Below are 22,939 nucleotides of genomic sequence, written 5' to 3'. Positions count from 1 at the left end.
AGTTACAGCTCTGGTGAAAGACAAGCCCGGGATCAGAACACCACATCTGCTACATTCCTCATAAGAGGGCTCAAGGTATTCACACCACAAATATCCCTGGACTTGGACTTCAAGTCCCCCATTTCCCTCTTGATTCATTGCCATGGCTGTTTTAACCAACTATTTCTGTGACTTGATTCAGTCGTTTCCCTGTTGATCCAGAGTGAGGTCCTTCTGCAAACCTGCTTGATGAGTTTCAGCCAGGCAGTCCATCAAGAATCACTCGAGCATCTACTACATGCAAGGTTGAAGCCCAGGCATCAGAGGACACCAAGAAATGGTGAACCAGCTTCCTGCCCTCAAAGGGCTTACAGTCTAGTTAGAGAGAGAAGGCTCACGTACTTAAGAAAATAATGAAACATTTTTGTTGTTCGGTCATTTTTGACTCTTAATGACCTCCATTTGGAGTTTTCTGGGCAAAGATACTGGAGTTGTTTGCCATTTCCTTCTCCAGCTCATTTTACAGATGAGGAAACTGAGGCAAACAGGTGCAGTGAGTTGCCCAGGGCCACACAACTAGGAAATGTCTGAGACTTGAACTCAGGAAGATGAGTCTTCCTGACTCTAGGCCTGGCCACTCTATCCACTGCAGCCCCACCTAGCTGCCCCGAACTAAACATGTAAGACATCAAAATGTTACTGAAAGGATACTCCAGGCAATATGTACTGTATTATCAGAAGAATCTTGGGAACAGAAGATTCTGAGCCGGACAGAAGCTCATGGCTCAGCTAATCTAACTGGCTCATTTTACAGAGATGACTTAGGAAGGCTTCACAGCAGAGGTGAGATATGACCCATGCCTTGAAGGACGGACTGAATTAGGATAAGTATGGAGGAGGAAGAATGGCACTCCAGACAGGAAGAACAGACTAAGTCAGAGAGAGGAGAAAACACATGGCACATGCAAGGAGACTTGGCTGCCTCGAGTGGAGGGGGCATATTTGAGAGGAGCCAGGGGTAAGGTGGGAGATGGAGGCTGGAGTTAGGTTATGGAATCCTTGAATGGTAAGCCAAAGAATTTGGACTTTCTCCTGTAGGCCATGGGCAGTCACTGCTGGTTCCTAAGCAAGGGAGGGCTGTGGCAGAAATGGTTCTTTGGAAATCATTTGCTACCAGATGTGATTTGCAGCAAGAAGCAGATTTACAGGAAGTCTGGCCCCAAGGACTAGCTCTGAGGGCATTTGGGCTGGTCTAATGCCTTTTTGCAGGTTGTTTTGCTTTCACATGATTCCATCCCTCCAGCTCTGAAAGGCAGAGCCCAGGAAGAAAGGCTCTGCCTGTACCTCCTCCCCTTCTCTTGGCTCTGACCAGAATCAAGCATCTGTTTGGAGCTCGCCTGTCCTCCCAGAGCTGCTTAGGATACTGTACTAGGAAGGAGAAGAGGGGAGCAACATATGGGGTCTCGAGTTCCCACAGGAGGATGCCATAGGAGAATGAGGGTGGGGGGGAGTGGAAAATTACCCCGGCTTCCCTCCCTTCCTTGGAAACTTGCAAGGGTCTTGCTTTCCACTATCCATTTTCTTTGGGCTCCCCTCCTGATCCCTGAACAAAGTGATCACTTCCCATCTGACAGCCAGACACCACACACCCTTTTGAGCTAAAGTAAATTTCTCACTTCTCTCTGACACTGGTAGAGCTCCCACCTGGTTGGAATTCTCAATGTCACACCTTAAGGAATTATGATGGGCCTCTAGGAGGGTCACTGAGCCAGATTGTAAGAAAAATCACTGAGTCACTCTTATTATTATGAAAAAGCACAAAATCATACCTTTTCAGCAACTCTAGCCTAATCTGTTATTCTCAAGGCATAGGGGAGTATTAATAATGGAGTATTAATGTGGAGTAGATGGTTGTGGCACATGTAAAGGAGGTGCATTGGTATCAAGAATATATTCAAAGGAAGAGGATGGCCTTGGGCACATTGGGTAAATCTCACTTTGGGAGGATTTGTGGGAATACATAGACAAGAATTAATGAAGGAATGAAAAGGCATTGATTTGGTGCTTACTAGCAAGCACAAAAGGGAGTAAGGTGTGGAGGGCTTGTGATCTGTGCAGCTGGAACCAGGCTTTTTCCTCTTCTCACTGAAATTCAAAGGGTGGGGGATAGAATTTGCAAATCCTCCGGTAGCAGAGAAACAACTGAGTTTAGGTACCTACTTGATTAAAATCGAAAACTTCCAGAGGCCCTGCCTTCCCTGCCTGCCCGTGTCTCGCCCTGTTGTTCTATCCTACACCCTCAGCCCCGCCCTGGATCAATGGGATTTCTTTTTTTTAAGTTGGTTCATGGTGACATTTTTTAATATTTGTCCCCAGTGCACAAGTGGCTGTTATGGCTCTGGTGATGCATATTGATGAGCCTATGGATTCATTGAAATGTTGAAACATGGTGGATAGCCCTCCCTATAGGATGTTATTGGCTGAATGAAATGGGTGAAGGAGAAGGGAATGCTTGCCATTTGAACACCTGCAGTCATAAGTGTTCCTCTCTAATTTCCCTACCTGACCCAACTTTCCTTGGCCTAGATAGAAGCCCCCAAAACTGAAATGGTACCAACACAGCAGAAAGACACACAACTCTAGCTATGTTAAGCAATTCCCAGTCAGCCCTTTGGATCCTAAATATTTTTTCATGTCATCCTTCCTAAACTCTAATGAGATGACAGCCAAGCCATCAATCCTGGCATCACTTCTACCCCCCCCCCTTGCCACTCTTAACCCTGCTCAGCCCCCTTCCCTGCTGTTCATTTCCATGTATGGCCCAAGGACTCCTTGGGACCAGGAGTCTTGCTTAATGAAACATCAAGATGTCAGGCCAAGAGGAATATGTCTCACTTCCTAGGCAATTACTGAGGCAGCTCAAGTGAAAAGTGACGTGTTGTTGTAATAAATAATCAACATGCTGTGTATATAGTTCTACGTGCAGAGCAGAGATCAGGCCACAGGAGCTCCATTTGCAAGTTTCCTGGCAACCTGGGCTAAGCCTAGTGCTGCCATGGTGGACCTCATTCTTTGGAGCCTTTCGGAGAAAGCCCTACAAATATGGCAAAGAGAGGGAGACCAGTGCCCTAGGGGCCAAGAAGCTGGCAAGAAAATGGTAAAGCATGGGGGCAATGCCAAGGCCAGCAAGTTAACTTTTGAAAATCCAAGAGTGCTAATGGAGTGAGAAAAGCATTACATTTGGAGACAAGAGACTTTGGGTGAGATCCTGGCTCTGCTATTTACTCATCTGTGTGACTCTGGACAAGTCATTTCACCCATCATTTGTAAAATGAAAGTGTTGGACTAAGTTGATCTGTAAGGCCCCTTCTAGTTCCAAATCCAATGATCCTGAAATACTAGGTACTAAATGCCTAGTACTGTATGTTAAGGGAACTATGAAGTGAATAAAATGTGGTTCCTCCCCTCAAGGAGCTTATAGGTGGGGAGAAAACACACGCGCACACACACACACACCCCCCATTACGCCATAAGTACAAGACCATGTTTGCTAAGTGCCAAATGTTTGACCTCTCTGAGTCTCAGTTTTCTCATCTCTATAATGGATTCAACAACACTCACACTGCTTGTTTCATAGGGCTATTAGGAGGAAAGAACTTGGTTCAACCTGAAAGAGTTTCAGAAATGTCAACTACTGGGATTCCTGCTATTGTTCTCATTTTTCTTCCTATAATTTCACAGATAGTCTCTGCTAGCTCTGAGGAGGGAGGGGTCAGTGTGGCTTGGAGTAACCAGGGAGGGGTGGGATTTGGAGGTTGGCTAAGACTTGACTAGATCAAGAAGGGGAAAGAATAATATGAACAGAGGTAAGGAGGCTAAAAGGCTGAGTAACTGGTGAGGGGAGCATAAAATGCCTTCCATATCAAACGGCAAGACTTTCCCAAGATATCTACAAAGCCCAGCATCTGGCCAGCTCTACCTAGTTTGGGTTTGGGTAGATGAGTCTCCTTTTCTGGATCATCAGCAATGTTAACTATGGCTATGACCCCAGAAGGCTCTGTCCAGGATCCTATTCTCCCTTCTCTTGACCTGCTGTCACTTTTTGACGGCACCAGCTGCCAGTGTTCTGACTACAATCTCTATGCAGATGATGCCCAGATCTCTATGGCCAGCTTCAGTCCCATATTACCAACTGTCTCTAGGATGCATACAATTGGATGGCACCTCAAACTCAACAGGAAGTAAGCAAAACTCATCACCTTTCTGCTCAAATCCACCCCTCTTCTGAATTTCCCTAATTCTTTTGAAAGTACCACCATCCTTTCAATCACCCAGGCTCATATCCTTGGTATCATCCTCAGCTCCCCACTTTCAGTCACCCTGTGTACCCAACCAGTTGCCAAATCTTATCATTTCTACCTATCCACCACCTCTCTCGTGTGTCCCTTTCTCTTGGCTCACACAGCCACCACCCCTAGGTCAGGTTCTCATTAACTCTTACCTGGACCATTGCAATAGCCTGCTCATGGGTCTCCCTCCCTCAAGAGTCTCCTCACTCCAATACATCCTCCCCACAGATGCCAAAATGATGTTTGTACATCACAGGTCTGATTACGCCACTTCTTTCCAGTGGCTCTCTCTTAATTCTAGGATCAGATATAGATGCCTTTGTTTGACATCAAAACTCCTCCTACTTCCGTGTTGGAATCTCTAGTTTCCTTCAGGGGCCACCTTCAGCATAAGACCTTTCATGGTCCTCCCTCTCCCAGACACTAGCACCCCCACAACTTTGCAAGGTTTCTTTGTATCTGCCCTGTATGTTTTATAGCCATCGAATGCTCCTTCAAGGCAGCAACTGTTTTTGTCTTTGCATCTCCAGGATCCATCGAAGAAAATTCCTGGCTTACAGTAGGTGCTTAATTAATGTGTATTAACCAGGGCAAAGGCAGATGAGCAGGGAATGGCTCATCTATAATGTAGCCCCTCCCCCCATCTGTAGCATGTTGTGGTTTGCAAAGGACATTCCTATGAGGTAAGGTAGTATACATCTTCTAAGCCAGGGCTTCTTAAACTTTTTCCACTTGTGACCCCTTTTCCCATTGTTTTTGGCAGCTTTCCTTGGCATTGCGAGGCCTGAGGGCATGCACGGGGCAAAGTGTGCACACTTTGTGTTCAGAACCAAGGCTGCAGTGAAGTTGCACATTGCAACATGGGCCAGCACTGCCAGAAACACCTCGGATTCACTACACATTTGATTTTTAATTAACTTTTTGTCATTGTGCATTCAGGAACCTTTTACTGTTGCCAAATTTTTGTGACCCCATTGGGGTCGAGACCCACTGTTTAAGAAGCTCTGTTCTAAGCCCCATTTTATAGAAGAGAAAACTGAGGTTTAGTGACTGGGAGGAACTTACCCAAGGTCACACTGCAATAAGTGGTAGGGCTGGAACTCAAACCCAGATCTCCTTTCTACTATACCCCACTGGCTCTCAAGGCAGTGATTTTCAATCAACATACTTGCCAACTGGATATTCTGTATGCACCGGGTACCCCACATAGATCATCTATCTACCCGTACATTACTCTTGATGTTCTTGGGGCAGCAAGGTAGCTGGCAGTATAATTTTCCCTTGCCATTATACCTAAGAGGCTGAATCTTCCAAATATCCATATACATTGAGGGAGGGAACCCAATTTTCTTTATTAAACCTTTCTGGAATCCTTTCAATAAATAACATCTAACACAAGAAGCCGGCGCGTCAGCAAAACTCACTTCTCCTGAACCTGCAAATTGCCAAGGCCCTGTTCATATGCCTTCAAGGTGCAAAACTAAAGGATGAGGAAATGATGGGATGAAGACTCTAGCTACCCTGGGCCTACTAGAGCATGGGGGCAGGTGGTCCATAAGTGCATCTAGCAGTGACTTAGACTTAAGCGTTCACCAATACAGCTACTCTGAGTGGAAACTGCTGGTTTGCTTGCTTTTGGAAGGTTGTCACAAATCCATATGTTCAACTGCAATTTTTTTTTCAAAGACTGTGTGCATTTCTGCCCACATTGGAAGTGTTGGCCAATTGGACCAGCTGGAGGGTGGCTGCTAGCAGCACAGCTAGGCTGAGAAGGAAGCGTTCCCCATCCACCCTTCACCCCCAACCCCAGCATTCAAAGACCTCGATTTGATTCCCGAGTTGAGGCAGGATCACCAGTACTTGCTCCCTCACCCATCAAATGCAGAAAGCTGAATTATGACTTGGTATGTCTGTGGATTCATTGAGCGATATGTGGAAAGGGCTGCACAGTCAGGATCTTGAGAGGAAGTGTGGTGTGATGGAGAGAACCTTGGCCTGGGAAACAGAAAATCTAGGTTCTCATCTTGGCTCTACCATGAACCAGTTGCATAACATTGAAAAAGCTACTTCATCTATCTCTGGGCTTTAGTGTTCCCTGTGGTTAGAACCAAAGGGTCAGATGCTCTAGGGTTCCATCCAGCTTTAGACTTGTATGATTTCAAGCCCTCCCTGTTCTTCCTGGGGCTCGTGTGTCCACGTATGTAGAGCAGGCACTCTCTGTGGAAAATGCTAGTGACCTGGAAGTGCCAGGGTGAACCCACATCATTTCTGTACCTACAGCTTTAAAGAGATGCTTGGGAGTGTCTACCACTGGTCTACTAAGAATCCATCATCCTCAAGGAGCATTCTCACTCTCTAGTGGTTGGAAGACAAGGAAACTTCCTTCTAATGTGCTGCAACTAAGGTTTACAGTGACTCATAAACAGTGTGCTGGCGCTTTTATACTCAGCTGATCATTGTTTTCCATTTAGGATCATTTGTCTCAGAAATAACTCAGTACCGTGGACAGCAACTGGAAATTGTCATTATGTATCTATAAATGCAGATGGCTTCCCTGGAAAGAGTGCCAGCTGCTTCCCAAGAGGATGTGGGATTAAAACAAAGGTGTTAATAACGTTGGAAACCACATGGGAAACTGTGCACAGAATATGCTAGCTCCTCTTAAAGCCCAGGCTCCAATCCAAACTTAAATTGATATCTTCAAATAAACAGGTTCTAAGAATGTAAAGCTTGATTAGCCCATCTTGGTTTCTCAAAGTGCCCCCTTGAGGGGACTAGAAGAGTAACCAGCCATTCCCATCAGAATACCTCCTCTCTTCTCACAAGGCAAGCAAGTCTTCAGTCAGCCTTTTCTAGGTTCTTCTCCTACTCCAGCTCTTACTCCTTCTCCCTCATTACTTTCAGTGCCTGCAGGGCTGGGTCATCGAACAGCATAGAAATCCCCGATTTCAATGGGAGATGGGGGATTAGGTTGGGGTTCTTCCTCTCTAAGACAGGAAGTTTGCCATTTTATAGCCTTGGGGGCCCAGGAGTGAGTGTACTGGAGTATTAGTGACCTCCCCTGCCCTGGCTATACCATCAAGCCTATGGCCAAAGGTTAGGACAGAGATGAGGAACCTGTGGCTTTGAGGCCGTAGGATCCCTACCCCTGGGTTAGGAGGGTAAAGCCCTCCCCAACATAAGCAATGCCCCATTTCCTTGCTTACCTGGAGATTTATCAGACCCTCGTTACCTTTTATATGAGGTTCAGCTTTTTCTCTAAAATGAGGGTCAGAAAATTTTAACCTGGAGTCTTGTGAATTTGGTTGTTTTTTTAAAAAAATATTCTGATAACTGTAGTCAATATAATTGGTTTCCTTTGTAAAGTGTAAAAAAGGATTGCAGTAGCATCTTAATTGGATGCTCCAACTCAGCACTCCCTTTCCAATCCGTCCTCTATGCATCTACCAAAGTAGCAAAGCCCAGCTTTGACCACAGTCCATCATTCCTCCTCACATACCCTTTGCAGAGCTTCTTAACCTTGGGTCCATGAACTTGTTTTGTTATTTATATTTTGAAAACTATTTTAATAGAATTCATTTCCTTTGTAATTCTATGTATTTTCTTTTGTGCATTTACAAGCATTATTCTGGAAAGGGCCCCGTAGGTTTCACCAGATGGGTAAAGGGGTCTGTGACTCAAGAAAAGGTCAAGAACTCCTATTGTATGGTGTGGTCAAATTGCTCCTCTTTTTCCTCACAAATGCCATTCCATACTCCACCCCCATGTCTTTGCACAGGCTGTACCCCATGCAAGAAATGCCATCCCTCCTCATCACCACCCTTCAGAATCCCTGGTTTTCCTTACAGCCCTTCTACATGAGGACTTTTTTGATGTCTCCCTCTGATTACCTTGCGTTTCCTTTGTATACATTTTTTATATTCCTAGATGTATACATGAAAGGAGAGGGCACCAACCCTCTAGCTGTTCCTCTGAAGAACATCAACTCCTGGAGGACAGGAGCCATTTCATTCATTTTTGTTTTGCAGCCTCGATGCCCCACAGGGTGCTCGGAGTACTTTAAAATGCTTGTTGGCCAATGGACAGATAAAAATCTCACTATACCGGTGAAAATGTTAGCCGACAGGCGAATGAAACCTTAAGTCCGTTTTCCATTTTATCAGTGCATTATATTAAGGGTAAGTCACTTGCTAGGGGGCATGGATGGGCATTCCTGCTTCGTTGGAAGGAATATCCAGGCTGTTGAGCTCGCAAAGCCCCTGGGGTATTAGCGTTACAGGAAGATTTTTAAAGATCAATTATAATACTAGAGTTTGAAGGCATCTCTCTTGGTTCATAATATTTTTTCATGTCAAGAACTTGTGACTTCATCAGCCTGGGCATTCCCTCCACCAGCCCCTCTATGATGTTTAGGAAGATAGAAATCACAAGAGGACAGCATGACAGCAACAGCGTGGCTTGCTGGGGACAACACTAGATTTGGCATCATTTGGGTTAGGCCTGAGGTCAAAGCACAGCCTTGGGTAAGTACCTCCCTCTTTCTGAGCCTCAGTTTCTTTTACAAAATAAGGGTTAGGGGTTCTTAACTTGGAGTCTATGAACATTTTTTAAATATTCTGCTAACAGTATTTCACTATAACTGGCTTCCTTTCTAACATTAGGAATTTGATTTTATGCATTGAAAAACCTGGCTCTAGGAAGGGGTGTGTGGATATGTACCTTCATATGTATATCAGCTTCTCCAGACTGCCAAGGGGGTACACGACATAAATAATCCCAAGAAGCCCTGGCTGGCAGGAGCAAGGCAAGTGAGCAGGCTCCTTGGATTTCCTGAGAAACCTGAGAAGCCAGAGATTGTCAGAACCCACTCAGATGATATACTCTGTCAAAGACTCTGCTTGCCCCTAGCCTGGGGCAAATGACCAGGCCTCATTCTAGAGAGAGTTCTCTGCATGGGGCCACCTTTGACTTCTTTTGTTCCTCCCTTCTGGAATGCCTTGTGATCTCCTCTATAAACTCTCCATCCTTCGAGGCCTAGCTGAAGTTCCACTGCCTCTATAAAGCCCTCTCTGTCTTCTGCAGCCATTCCATTCAATTCATCAATTGTCTCCTTTATGCTAGGCCCTGTGCTAGGTCCTGGGGAAAGACAAAAAGCACAACCACCTCTGCCTTCAAGAAGCTTCTTATTCTACCAGGTACACACAATAGGTATGCAGAGAAGAAAATGCAAAGCACATACAATGGTATGCTTAGACACAGTGGTATCTAAGCTGTATTTTAAAGGCATCTAGAGATTCTAAGAGGCAAAGGGAAGAAGACAGTGCATTCTACGCAAGGAGAAAGAGCTTGGGCAAATGTCTAGAGGAGGAAGGTAGAATGGCATGGATGGGCAACAGCTAGTAGTCCAATGTGCTGGGGATACAAAGTACATGAAGTGGAGTAGTTTAAGACTGAAGAGGTAACTAGGAATCAGACTGGGAAGGACTTTAAAGATCAGACTGAGGCTTTGCACTTTGTCCTAGGGGCAATAGGAAGCCACTGAAGCTTCTGGAACAAAGCACATTAACTCTCCCTTCCTTATAGTGTCCTATCTCTGCCACAAAGGGTCATGATCAAAAGTACTCCTGGTTTTCTTCGGTGGCTCCATGTGGATTGGGATTGTTTCCCCAGCTAGGTTAAAAGTTCCTAGAGGGCAGGAGCCATGACTAGGTCATCTTTGTATGTCTAACAGCACCAGGCCTTGGATGGACAGATTCATTCCTGGTTGGATGATTGAGAACTGGGAGCCTTGTCTTTGGGAGAAGGACAGTTGGCATTTCTGCTAGTGTGGTGTCAAGGAACAGCTAAGAATTGGGAATGTCGAGAGCTATTGGCCCCAGGTGTGAAATCCCAAGCTTCCCTCCAGGCATAGCCCCCAAAGCCACCTGTTCTATCAGACCTTTCCTGATTTCCACTCTGCTCTCTCCTTGAATTGACATTCATGTTTAGTTACTTGTGTTCATGTCAAATCAAATCAGTCCCCGCTTCCCAAGCCAACAGAATGTAAGGTCCTTGAGGATGGGGACTGCTTCCCTTTTGTCTTGGCATTCTCAGTGCCTGGCAGAGCACACGGTAGATACTCAATGATGATTGGTTGAGGTGGATTGAATGGCACAGGCCAAAAGGGCCATGCCTCTCCCTGGCCACAGCCAGCCCTTCTCCCCTGGCCAGCCAAGCAGTTTTGGTAAATGATGTGTCAGGTTGTAGAATCACTGTAGTTGCCGTGGGAAGGGCGCTTTGTCGCACTAGCTGTCTTTGTGCTTTACTGGGAATAAAGAACAGTAAATCACTAACAGCTATTATCTGCAGAGGGTGAGTCACTTGAAATATGAGCCCAAAGAGCCAAAGCAAGTGACGCATTCATCTACAGAAACCCCTTGCTTTCCTGGCCTCAGATAGTGATGAGGGTTTGTGACAAACCAGTGCTGGCCTGAGCAGCTGGGATCTGGAGGAGGAGGTACCCCTGGTGGTCTGCTGATCACCTGTATGAAGATCTCTTACAAGGAGAGGCTCATTCACTTGTGGCCTGCAAGGGCCCATAGAAGTCTGCTAGCTGAACCTTGTCATTCAGTCTTAAAGTAGTGGAGGCAGCTGTTCCTGTGACTCCAAATCCAGACTTATTTTCAACTGCCTCTTTAGCACTGCTCCATCATAAAAGAAGTTGTCCTGGCTGGTTGGGGAATAGAGAATCACAGAAGGAAGCACTAAGGCCTAAAGCCCCGAGGGCAGCCCCAGTCTTCACTGGTAGTGTCTGCTCCCCTCTGCCTCAAAGAATCTCTATTTACTGTGTGCATGTCATACCCCCCCCCCCCCCACAAACACACACACAGAATATAAGCTCCTTACAGGCAGGGCTGGTTTGATTTTTTTTGTTTATTGGATTGTCCTCCTACTGCGCTTACTTGGTATCTTAGGACCAGAACAAGACTGGGAAGAGTCTTAGCCCCTTAATTTACTGTATAAGGGGATCGAGATACCTAGAAGTGAAGTGACTTGCCCAAGGTCACACAACCAGGGAGTGGCAATGCCAGACTTGAACTCAGGTCCCCCAACTCAAGATCCAGTGAGTGCCCTTTTCCGCCAGATCATATTGACTTTCAGTGTCCCACTTGCCTGGTGCTGAGCAGTGCAGCCTGGGATTGTTAGGCAGCTTTCAGGGCCACAGAATTTCTCTTATTTATGTCTCTCTCCCTAGGCTGGTGGCACCATAGAGCACGGGGCTGGAGTCGGGAAGACCTTAGTTCAAATCTAGTCTCAGACACTTCCTAGCTGTGTGATCTTAGGCAAGTCACTTAACTTCTCTCTCTACCTCAATTTCTTCATCTGTAAAATGGGGATAATAATACCAACCTTGCAGGGTTGCTGTGAGGATCAAATGAGATAAATTTGTAAAGTGTTTAGTACAGTGCCTGACACATAGTAGGCACTTAATAAGTTCTTGTTTCCTTTTCTTCCCTCCCTGGTGCCTAGCACAGGCCCCTGAATCCATCGGGTGTTCAGTCTGGGGCTTACAGTGAGGGTAGTGCTGGGAAACATCCAGCTTGGAAAAGCTCCATTTTAGCCGGCTCAGGAGAAACCCTGGTGCTCCCCCCCACCCACCCACCCTGGGGCTTCTGCTCTGCCAGCCCAGCTGCTTCCTGTCTTGGCCACCAGCGTTGCTGACTGTGGTCACCTGGTCTGGGAGTGTTCCTTCAAAGGGGCAGCTGGAGCCAGTCACCTGGTATGCAAAGCTGTCAAGATCGTGGCTGCTGCCGGGGAGCCAGTGGGAACTCTATAGCACCCCATCACAACAGCAGAAACAAGAAAATCCCAGGGACCACTCCCTCCCCAAACAATGAGTGGCCAGCAGCACACTTTCTCCTGCTCTTTCTCTCAGCCTGAAAAGATGAAGCCTGCTAGATTTGGATTTGTGGGGGGCATTAAAGGTAATGAACAAGAAACTCAGGTAAAATCCCATTGTAGCAAATACTATTACAAGGAAGACTTCCATAACAGGGAAGCCATCAGGGCTTTGTTAAGCTGATTACAAGTCATCTCATCCAAGTACTTTCTCTGGCCCCCCCTCCATTTAATAGTCCTTCTCTATAATGAAAGAGCTAGATTATATGCTGTTTGCATGGGGAGCAGAGAGGGGAGTGCAACCCAGTGCCTGCCAGGACTGTAGCCTTGTGGCCAAGTCAAGATGACCCTTCAGCTTTGCTCACTCTTTCCACCTCATAGGACACAAATGTTCAAAGCATCCACCCAGACAGACCCAGCCTCTAGGAAAGGAGGCAGGGATGGGGTTACTAGATTCCAAACACGTCTACGCCTCTTGCTAATGTGCTCTCCGACAGGCTAAGTAGATGTTGGTGTTCGTTTCCAATTCTGAGGGTTTTTTGTCTTTCAACAAGCTCTTACCAGGTACCTACCATGGAGCTGGTGCTGGAAAAGGGCTTCCTAGTCCTTCGCTCCTTTCAACAAAATCCCTGTACTAGAAAACAATGGAGACCCAACACAAGAAGCCTTTCTTGAGGCATCATCGAGGGCAGCAATGGCTTTTCCCCAAACACTCTAAACCCTAAGGCTCGAAGTGATTAAATTGGGCTTTTCCAGTGGCTCCCCTGGTGAAGTAATGTGTGAGCCAACCCCCACCCCTCCAGCTTCGCAGGAAGCTTGGATCAGGCTACCGAGGGGCAGAATAATGACAGTGACGGTGTCTCCAATATTGCAGAGTATCTGTTCCGGAAGGGTTCAAAGCCCTCTGCCAACTATGTTAAAAGGCAGGCAGCAGTGGCAGGCATTATTGTTATCCCCATTTCACAGAATCAGGCCCAGGAGGAAGCATAGACAGGTTAAGTGACTTGCAGAAGGTCACAAAGTGACTCAGTTGCAGGGACAGAAATAGAATGAGGCTCTTGCTCTCTTTCTCTCTCCCTTTCCCCCTTCCCCATGAAGTATGGGCTGTCTGAGGAGCCAGGTTTCTTCCAGGATGACATAGTTGAAGGGCTCAGGAAAGCTAGGGGTTCCTGCAAGTTAAATACTTCCCCAGGATCACTGGAAGTGGTACAAAAAGCCACGGAAAGCAGCCTCATTTCCCCTCTACTACCTATCATGGGAGCTAGAACTAGAAATGAACTGTTCACACATTCTTCCAGTCAAACTGGCCTGACAGCTGTTCCTCATAAAAAAATCCCATCTCCAACCTCCTTGCTTTATAGACCGTGTTCCCTCCACACCTCGGCCTCACTGAACCTTCCCTTCAAGATCCATAGCAGTCAGCTCCTCTGTGATTTCTGCCCCTCCTCCACTTGTTCATATTCTCTTCCTCTTGACATTACTTTGTATACTTTCTATTTTCTTCTTTGTGTGTCTATCATCTCCCTCCATGGGAATGTAAGATTCTTGAGGGTAAGGACTATTTGTATTGTTTTCTTTGTATTCTCATCACTTGGCACATATCAGGTGCTGAAGAAATGTTTGAGTTGAATTCCTCATGTGTATCAGCTCCTGTTCTGATTCTCCAGGATGGTTCTTTGCCTAACCTTAAGCCTTCCTACTTATCCCATACCCAACGTTTCCTCTCCCTCCATGCATCAGTCTCTAAAGGCTTGGGGTGGGGGGAGGCAGGGAAGGGAGAAGAGCTTTCCATCACCCTCTGCACAGCATCCACTAACCTCATTGTGTAGAGAAGTGTTCCGTTATCCACCAGCCTCAGCAGCTTATTGGGTGTGGTCATGTTATGGGCCACAGATTTCTTGCCGTTGTGGAAGAAGGTATCTGGGGTCCATATCTTACTAGCCAGGAGGTTGTTGAGTGGGAGAATCTTCATGGGCCCATCAAATTTGAGACGCTCATCATGCCAGGTCTGCCGGAAGAACACATCGATGGTATACTCCTAGGAAAGAAAAAAAGAGGCAAAGAAAGACCAGGCTCTGAATTCTCACGAGTCTTTGTCATTTCTGATTCATAAATTCCAACTGATTCTTGTTCCTTTTGCTTAACTTAGGTCAGCACTAATCTATCAGATCAGTTTCAAGGGTTCCTTATGGCTTTTCAAATGCCAACAGCTCAGATTTGGCCTGGATGATGCAATTGTAGACACTCTGACTCAGCCTTACCCTTTCTGGAAGCCAGGTGGTGCAGCGGAGAGAGTACTAGACTTGAAGTCAGGAAGACCTGTGTTCAGATCCAGCCTCAGAAATTTGTTAGCTGTGTGACCCTGGGCAAGTGACAACCTCTGTTTGCCTCAGTTTCTTCATCTGTAAAACGGGGTTAATAATAGTATCTACCTCCCAGGATCAGTGGGAGGATCAAGTGTGATAACTCTAAATGCACTGCATAAATACTACCTATATTGGGATTTTTATTATGGTACGCCCATCTCCTGGCTTGGTGACTTTGAGGAGACTAGGTCCAATGCCCGGAATTGCTCCCTTGTGGGCTCAGCTCAGCTGCTACCTCCCACTCTTGATCTGCCCAGTTGCTAGTGCCTCCCATATCCCATATTACCTTATAGACATTTTCTATTCACTCATCTGTGTACCTGTCAGATCCATTCCCCTTCTGTTCCTCCCCCCCCCCATCTTAAGCTCCTAGAGGGAATGGACTATTTGGTTATTATCTCTGTATTTCTGGTCCCTAGCCTGGTGCCTGAGTGCATTAAGTGCTAAATTAAGGCCCATTGTTATGCTGGTGACAGATAAGGGCTCCTCTTGCTGGAGGGCTTGGACAATGAAAACAATTCACAAATTCAATTCCACAAACATTGATCAAATGCCTACTTGGTTCAGGAAACGGTTGGAGGTGTAGAGATGAAATTCAATTCAACAAGCATCTACTACGGCACTTCTACTACAAGGCACTGTGCCAGATGGCTTTTACCAGTCCCTGCCCTCAGGAAGGTTTCTTTCTACTGGAAAGCACAAAAGGTACAGAAGTAAGCAAGTGCAAAGTTCCTTCACAAGAAAGAGAGCACTAACGATTGGGTGTGATCAGGAAAGCCTCATGGGCAGATGGCACAGCTCTATGCCTTGGAGGAAGCTGGAGATTCCAAAAGGGATTCACCAAGAGATGAGAGAGGCCCTTCATATATTGATTGTCCAGAAGGAGGAATCACACATCTAGGATTGGGGTGGGGAGGGGGAGTGGACTTTATGAGGCAGCTAGTCTTACTTCCTCATCTTACAGATGCAGAAAGGGAGTACCAAAAAGGGGAAGAGACTCCCTCAAGGTCACACAACTAGTAAACAGCAGAGGAGGCACTACCTAAGTATTGGGGTCAGTGATGTGCAAAGCAGAAAAATCTCTTCATAGATACTTGACTTAGTCCATACAATGGACTATGATAAAATAAGGATTTTCCCAAAGCGATGAGTCTTCTAAGTCCAGAACAAACAAACCTGAATATAAAAAGTTTTGTTGGATTTGGTTTAGGGAAATTCAATTTATGCATGACATCGATAGAAATAGGGCTATCCTGGGACCCTGAGGACACCTCCTTTACTCTGCAGGGTGACACCGGCAGCCTGATCTCAAGATCAGAGGGGCAGAGAACTGGGCAGACGCGAACCCTGGAAGCTGGCTATGCAAACCAGCCCCTCTTCCCCTGAGTGAGCAGAGAGGTCAGGATGCTTTCTGAACCATTAGAAACCAAAACAGGCCCAGCAAAGCAAGTGTACAGTGTCTCGGGTACCTTCTCAGTGTGTTCTGAGCTATGGTACTGCATAACAGAGACCTCTGCAGCCTCCCTCCTGGGGAAAAGGACTGCAGCCATTCTGCTATGCCAGCTTCATTACAGTTAGTGCTGCTTCAGCTCAAACAGCGTCTGGTGCCCCAGCCCCAGAAAGCCTGGTTATTATGTACTGCTGTTGTCCCTGCCTCCCCCCACCCCAGCATTCCTGGCTCCCTTATTTTGAAACCTTATTTCTTTTCTTTTTTTCTTGATGATTCAAATATCTCTAGGTACATACATCTGGATTTCAAAGCACACACACACACACACACACACACACACACACACACACACACACCTCCTTTGCTCCTAAAATCAGCTCTTGGAGGGCAGCAAGGCAGGGAATATTACCTCCATTTGAAAGATGAGGAAATAATAATGCCAATGACAGTAATCATTTAAGGTTTGCCAAACACTGACATACATTTGATCCTCGATTATTAGTCCTGTACAGAGAAACTGAGGCTCAGTCTAAGAGGTTAGATGGCTTGCCTAGGGCCATATGGATTCCATGTCTAGTCTTCCTCACTTCAGTGCCAATTCCCTATCTATGATGCCATGCTGCCAACAGGAAACATAGGTTGGGGCATCAGGGTAGATAGCCCCCTAGAGCACCCCCACTGGCAGGGCTTGCCATATCGTGAGGTATGGTCAACCCAGTTCTGAAGACATGTGCCTCCTTCTAAATCAAGGGTGCCAGAGACTAGAGCAAAAGAAAAAGTGACACCAAACAGGTCCCGGGGAAGCAAACCCTCCCCTTTCTTTTTTCTCCCTAGAGCAGGGGAAGGCTTGAAATTGACAAGCCAGCTTCCCTCCAATGGTCATGAGGCAGCCAGCTCATCAGTGTCAAGCGCAGGGACACCAGGAAATGCACCGGGTACAGCCCCTGGCCATGGTGCTAACTTGTTTTTAATTAGCATTATTTTTTTCACTTTCCAGTCCTCAGGTATTTTGCATAACATTTTATAATCCGTTGTCAGATGAAAATGGATATCATCTGACTTCTCTAGAATGACTCTGGTAATGTTTCAAATACCTCCTAATTTCCCAGGCCTCCATTTTATTTTCCTTGTTAAATAAGATGGGTAGGCTTCTGATGGATTGTGGACTTACACTACCACTTTGGTGTCCTATATAACCTGGGAGGCTGTCTGTGGATCACCGTCAGGAGGTGTTTTCTACCTAACAGATGTTTGAGTAGTACAAGTCCCCTCGGGACAGGATCCTGAAGTTTACAATACCTAGAGAAATGTTTCACAGCTTTTCCCTGCTTATTCTTCCCCTGACTCGCCTGACAGTCTTTCCTGGATTTTCTGTGTTAGCTCTTTTTTATTTCAGTCAAGTATTTGAGCCCCTGATAGGAGTGGGAACTGGGGTGAAATAGAGAAGGAAAATCCTTGGGATTGAGGAACAGGCACTTAGGTCTTCCGGGTAAGTCATTCCCAAGGAGGGAAGTCATTCCCTATCTGGGAAGCAAAGCAAGGGATATTTCACCTACCACCTTTCTACCTTCTCTCAGGATATTGATAGGTCAAAGAGCATCAAGAAGAGAGTTCCTAAGACAGTGTAGGGCCTTTGACTGTGTGAGGATCCACTACCAGATTGGAGAAGAAGAGATGGAAGGTAATACGAGGTCTGTGTTCAAGTATTCATATGGAAGAGAGATTATAAATTTGTTCTGCTTGGCTGCAGAGAAGTAGATTTGGGCTTGAGTAAAAGGAAAATTTTCCTGACACTTAGAGCTACCCCAAAGTGGAAACGGTTCCCTCACTGACAGCCTTCAAGTAGAAGCTGAATGGCTAGTTGTTGGGAATGACACAAGAGGAAATGTTTTTGAGTTGGTGATTCTGTGAATGGATGTAGTGAGCTCTCTTCCTCATTGGACATTGACCAAGCACATGCTGGATGACCACTCACCATGAATTCAGTAGAAGAGATTCCTGTTGACGTATGGCTTGTACTAGTTCGTCTCTCAGGTTCCTGGCAGATTCTTTGTCTCTGTCTATACAACTTTTAGGTCAGCCAGTTGTGTGCCTTAAGGTCCAAACTGGTCCCACCAGCTCCCCTCCTTAATTGCCAAACACTTGAGTCTACTTACCTCAGGGCTCTCTCCAGAGAGGTAGGGAAGATGGTGGCCTCCTGCCTTTGGGGGCCAAACATCCCTCTGAGATCCAGAAGAGCTCTCCTCCATGTAGAACAAGGTATCCCAGACAGAGAAATGCAGTTTGGTTCAAGAAACATTCCTCTCTAGGGCATCGATGAGCTTGGAGTATCCCCATACATCCACCAAATAGCAAATTAGGAAGGAAGCAAAAAAAGCCCAACCCAAGCCTACAGCAAGTGTGTTTTCTACTTTCCCTCCAACTAGAGTTTCCCCAGTTCCTCAGACATATTGTAAGACTGCGGAGGAGCTAAAAATAACTCTGGAGAGTTCTTTGTCCAGAGTATAGCCTCCAATTTGTAAGAGTGAACATGTAGCCTCAACTCAGTCATGAGTAGCAAAGACAGAGAGACAACGGGAATGCTGAATTGTCATCAGGAAAATCGTCTGGCAATCAGAGCCAACTGTCTAGAGGCCCCGAGGTGTTCATGGAAGCCACGCCAAGGGTAGCTTTAGTTTCTTCCTCGTGATGAGCCCTGCCACCAATTCACAGCAACTAGTCTGGAAGTCAAATGAAATCCCTTAGCCTTTTCTGAGCTATGTGGCCCAAGGAAGTCACTCCCAGCTTGGAGCCCAGAAAATGGGGAGATCTCCTTCAGGTTGGTGAGGGTCAGCATGCTTGGCAAAACTTCAAGCCCCTACAAATGGCTAAACAGACTGCCAGCAGGAAATAAGCAATCTTCCTTCTAGAAAGCATATGGTTGCCCACCAACAAGGTTACTACCTCTTTGAAGGGAAGGATAGTGTCTGGTACTCTGGCCAGATCTTCCAAACACCTCACACTGTGCCAGGCCCCAAGGAAGCACACAATGATCCCATACTTAATGAACACGTACTGTATCACAGGCACTGTGCTTAGGTGTTGGAAACACAAAGACACAAAATGAAACAGCCCCTATCCTTATTCGGGGGTGGCGGGGAGAGGAAGCATCAGTGTCATGTACACAGTGAGACAAGGTACAGTGTGATGAGAGCAAAGGAGAGAGCCAGACAAACTGTGCTAGGGAAGAACGGCAAGGAGAAGAACGCTTTCTGCTAGGGACATCAGAGACAGCACCTGAACTGAGGCCTGAAGAGGGGATTCGGAGACGAGAAGGTGTGTTGAGTTTGAGAAATGGCTAGTAAGCTGGTTTGCCTGGTGTGGAGGGGAATGAGGAAAATAAAGTAAAATAGATCTGGAAAGGTAGGCTGGAACCAGGCATCCGAGGGATTAAGTAACAGGCAAAGGTTTCTGAACAATGAACTGATATGGTGCCTTTGGAATATTAATTTGGTAGCTTGAGGAAGCTGGGGTGAAGAGAGGGAAGCCAATTAGGAGGCTGTCATAATTGTTTGGAGACTTGATGAGGGCCGGAACTCTGAGTGGGGAGGGCATAGCTTGGAGAGATGCTCTGGGTTAGAATTGACATCTTGGCAACTAATTACATGTAGGGAGTGCAGGAGAGGGAAGGATCAAAGAAGATCCCAAGGTTATGAGCTGGGGAGCCTGGGACAATGGGGGTGCCCCCCCAGAAACAGGAGAGTTAAGAAGAAGAGGCAAGTCAAGTGACTACTGTTCTTCCCTTAGCCATTCATAGATCAAGAGTCTCTGGGCATTGAAAGGGAAAGTGTTCAAACGCATGTATTGAATGAGTTTCTCTGATATGACCGTTATGGAGGATTATAGACTACAGAGAAGCTTAGGACATTGGTCCTGTACTCAAAGAGCTTGCAATCTAGTTTGGAAGAGAAGATGCACAATTACAACACAGATGATTGGAGAGTAATCCAAAGCAGTGGGTAATAAAGTGGTCCCACAAAGTGGTGGGACTGCCAGGTTACAGAAGTCTTTGGAGATAGAAGAAATCACTAAGGGACTAGAATAGTCAGGGGAGCCTTGGTACCTGGGCCGGACATTAAAGGATAGCTAAGACCTGAGAAAGTGGAGGGATGGGGTGGGGCATGAGCAAATGTGAAACAAAATCAACGATTATTTTGAAAAAAACAAACTGACATTTTTAAGGCAGCTTTTCCAATTGGGTTTCAACAAACAATGATTTTGTTTACATATTATCTTCAAAATTAAAGTTTGAAGGATATTTTCCTTGAATACATCAGATTGTAATACAAGCAAGTCTGTTCTCATCCCACACCTACACATGTGGTACAGTGGAAAGATTGCTGGATTGAGCTGAAATCTCAACTCTCTCCTCTAGGCCTCAGTTTCTCATCTGTGAAGTGAGAGTTAGACTAGAGTAGTTTCAAGCTCTCTATCTATGACCAATTAATGCTGACCATTTTAAAATGAGCAAAGGCCAGTTTTCTATGAGAATAGGCATGGGAAAAAATGGCTTAATATTTTTGTTGTTGTTGGGTTTTTTTTTTACCAAATATTAGGATTTCTGTAAACTTGGAGTAAATGCTATTTGACATAAATCCATGCATACATATTTAAATGAAAGCTTGAGTATTGAGTATGACCATAGGTTCACCAATATCCTACAGTGTATTATTAATCTTCATCCAGGTAAGATCATAGGAATTAGATTCAGAATGGTATTCAGAAATCAGTTGGTCTGACCCCTTCATTTTATAGAAATAAAAGAAATAAAAACCACCTGAGGCTCAGAGTGAGGAAGTAACTTGCCCCTAGTGACGTAGCCAGTAAGTAGCAGTCAGGTCCCACAGTCTAAATTTTTATTTATTTATTAATTTATTTTAGGCAATTGGGGTTAAGTGACTTGCCCATGGTCACACAGCTAGTAAGTGTCAAGTCTTTCGTCTGAGACCGGATTTGAACTCAGGTCCTCCTGACTTCAGAGCCGATGCTCTATCCACTGCGCCACCTAGCTGCCCCTACAGTCTAAAATCTAATGTCCTTTCCACTACACCGGCAATTTCAAGGAGGTGGTGAGGAGCATGGCATGTCCAAAGAGCTAAGGAAAGGTAGGACGGCACCAGCAAAGAGCCAAGTATGTTGCCCGAGAGATAAGATCTCTTACAGCACAACCTCTGTCCCAAGTTGCTACTTTTACTTCCCTTCTAGACCTTCCCTGGACAGGAAACAGTACTCACCATGTCTGTGTCAGAGACAGGGCCAAAACTGGTCACATAGATGTCCGTCTTGACTTCAGTGACAGTGTCTGGGGCAGAGAGGAGAGAAAAAGCATGGCACCATGATTTAAGAGCTGTTTGCCTTGCCCTAGAGAAGCTTTTAGTGTTTATTGCTAGTTGTGTTCTTTCTTAGCAGGCCACCAGACTGCTGAGCAAGCCAATCTGATTCTCACGACTACATCCTGAATGCTGGCCAGCAGTCACAGCCTGTCTTTGGGAAGGGACACCAGCCACGTGAGCCAACCCAAAGAAATCCCTCTCTTGCCAAGCCTTGTCTCTCAAAGGACAGTGTGCCTACTGTACAACCAGATCCATCCCTCTAGAGAGTGATTCTGGGAAAATCCAAGAAGATGGAGAATGGCCATATTTGCTAGAAAACTTGGGAAGTTTTGAAAATCTGCATCAAAAGAAAGAGGATTCCAAACCCCATTCAGTGTGATACTAGGCCTAGCCCAGAGCCATAAGATGAACCTTTGAGGGAATGAGAGAGCATTCTCTTGCCACAGTCATCCCCAGGAGGTACTGCTCTGGGCCCAGACATTCCCTAGTAATTTAGGAGGTTCCCAGTAGGCCAGGTATGCCAGAAGAACATCTAGGATTCCAGCTGGTTTGAGGAAATCTTGGAGCGGTGGGGGTGAACGTATAGGAAGACAAAACCTCTTCCCTGAAAGGCAATATGATTCCCGAGCTATTTGCCAACCCTGCCCATCCCACCTACGGCCATGCAGCAGGAAGTAGAAAAGCATGGCTATGTGCTATCTAGTCTCCTAGCACTACCTGAGCCAACAGATATGTGTAGCCCAAGGGAGAGGAGAAACACACACACATACACACAGGGAGTCAGTAATGGAGACAGAATTCATGTATATTGCTTATTTTACTTTGTTTTTTTAAGAAGAAGGGGAACCTAGAGAGGTATAATGCAAATGAGTTACAATCACATAAGTTTCAAGGAGGAAAGATTAGTGAAACTAGGGCATTTAGCCTGGGGAAGATAAGGTTTGGGAGAGAAGGGAAAAGAATAATAATCTTGAATAATTATGATCTTGAAGTCTACACTGTCATCCTGAAAAGGATCTCCCAAATCCCCTTGAAATCTAAAGAAGACAAAAATGAATAGACATAGTTTTGAGGGATGAGCAAACAATGGGATTTCTATCATCTAGGGCTGTCCCAACATGGAATAGACTGCCTTGCCTGGTAGTGAGCTCCCCATCACTGTAGGTGAACCCTGGATGACCAAGAATGCTGTGGAAGGGAACCTTGCTCAGGTAGAGCCTGGACATGGCTTCTGTGGTCCCTTCCAACTTGGACATCCTACGATGATGTAAGTTGCACCTAAGGGCCCTGGCAAGGCATACAGTTGAACTTTTTGACTCTTCGGATGATGAAATGCTGGGCCCCAACCAAAGGAGACTGAGCAATGTTTAAAAATGAAATAGATCACCATCTGTCTAGGCTAGATGATCTCTTGAGATCCCATCAGATCTATTATTCATGGCATTTCTCCTTGCAGATATATAGCTGTGCAAAATATATCATCTCACACGATATTAATAAGCATTTATTTAGTGTCTTCCCCCGCCAGCCATGCTTGACCGTCAG

At 45.8% G+C, this 22,939-nt stretch overlaps 1 protein-coding gene across 1 annotated transcript in view; it reads right to left on the bottom strand.

Annotated features, from left to right (window-relative positions):
• Positions 1 to 22,939, bottom strand: part of GABRA3 (gamma-aminobutyric acid type A receptor subunit alpha3) — a 162,467-nt gene that overhangs the window by 43,340 nt on the left and 96,188 nt on the right. Inside the window, exons 4-5 of the mRNA XM_020975081.2 lie at positions 21,296 to 21,363; positions 14,024 to 14,244 (exon numbers count right to left, since the gene is read on the bottom strand). Of these exons, the coding sequence (XP_020830740.1) occupies positions 14,024 to 14,244; positions 21,296 to 21,363 (289 nt within the window). The remainder of the gene's footprint in view (positions 1 to 14,023; positions 14,245 to 21,295; positions 21,364 to 22,939) is intronic.

Source organism: Phascolarctos cinereus, unplaced genomic scaffold, assembly GCF_003287225.1.
Source record: "Phascolarctos cinereus isolate Bilbo 61053 unplaced genomic scaffold, phaCin_HiC Scaffold_8;HRSCAF=390, whole genome shotgun sequence".
In the NCBI taxonomy this organism is placed as follows: domain Eukaryota; kingdom Metazoa; phylum Chordata; class Mammalia; order Diprotodontia; family Phascolarctidae; genus Phascolarctos; species Phascolarctos cinereus.
The sequence above is the reverse complement of the archived record's forward strand: the minus strand, read 5'-3'. Positions and strand labels throughout refer to the sequence as shown.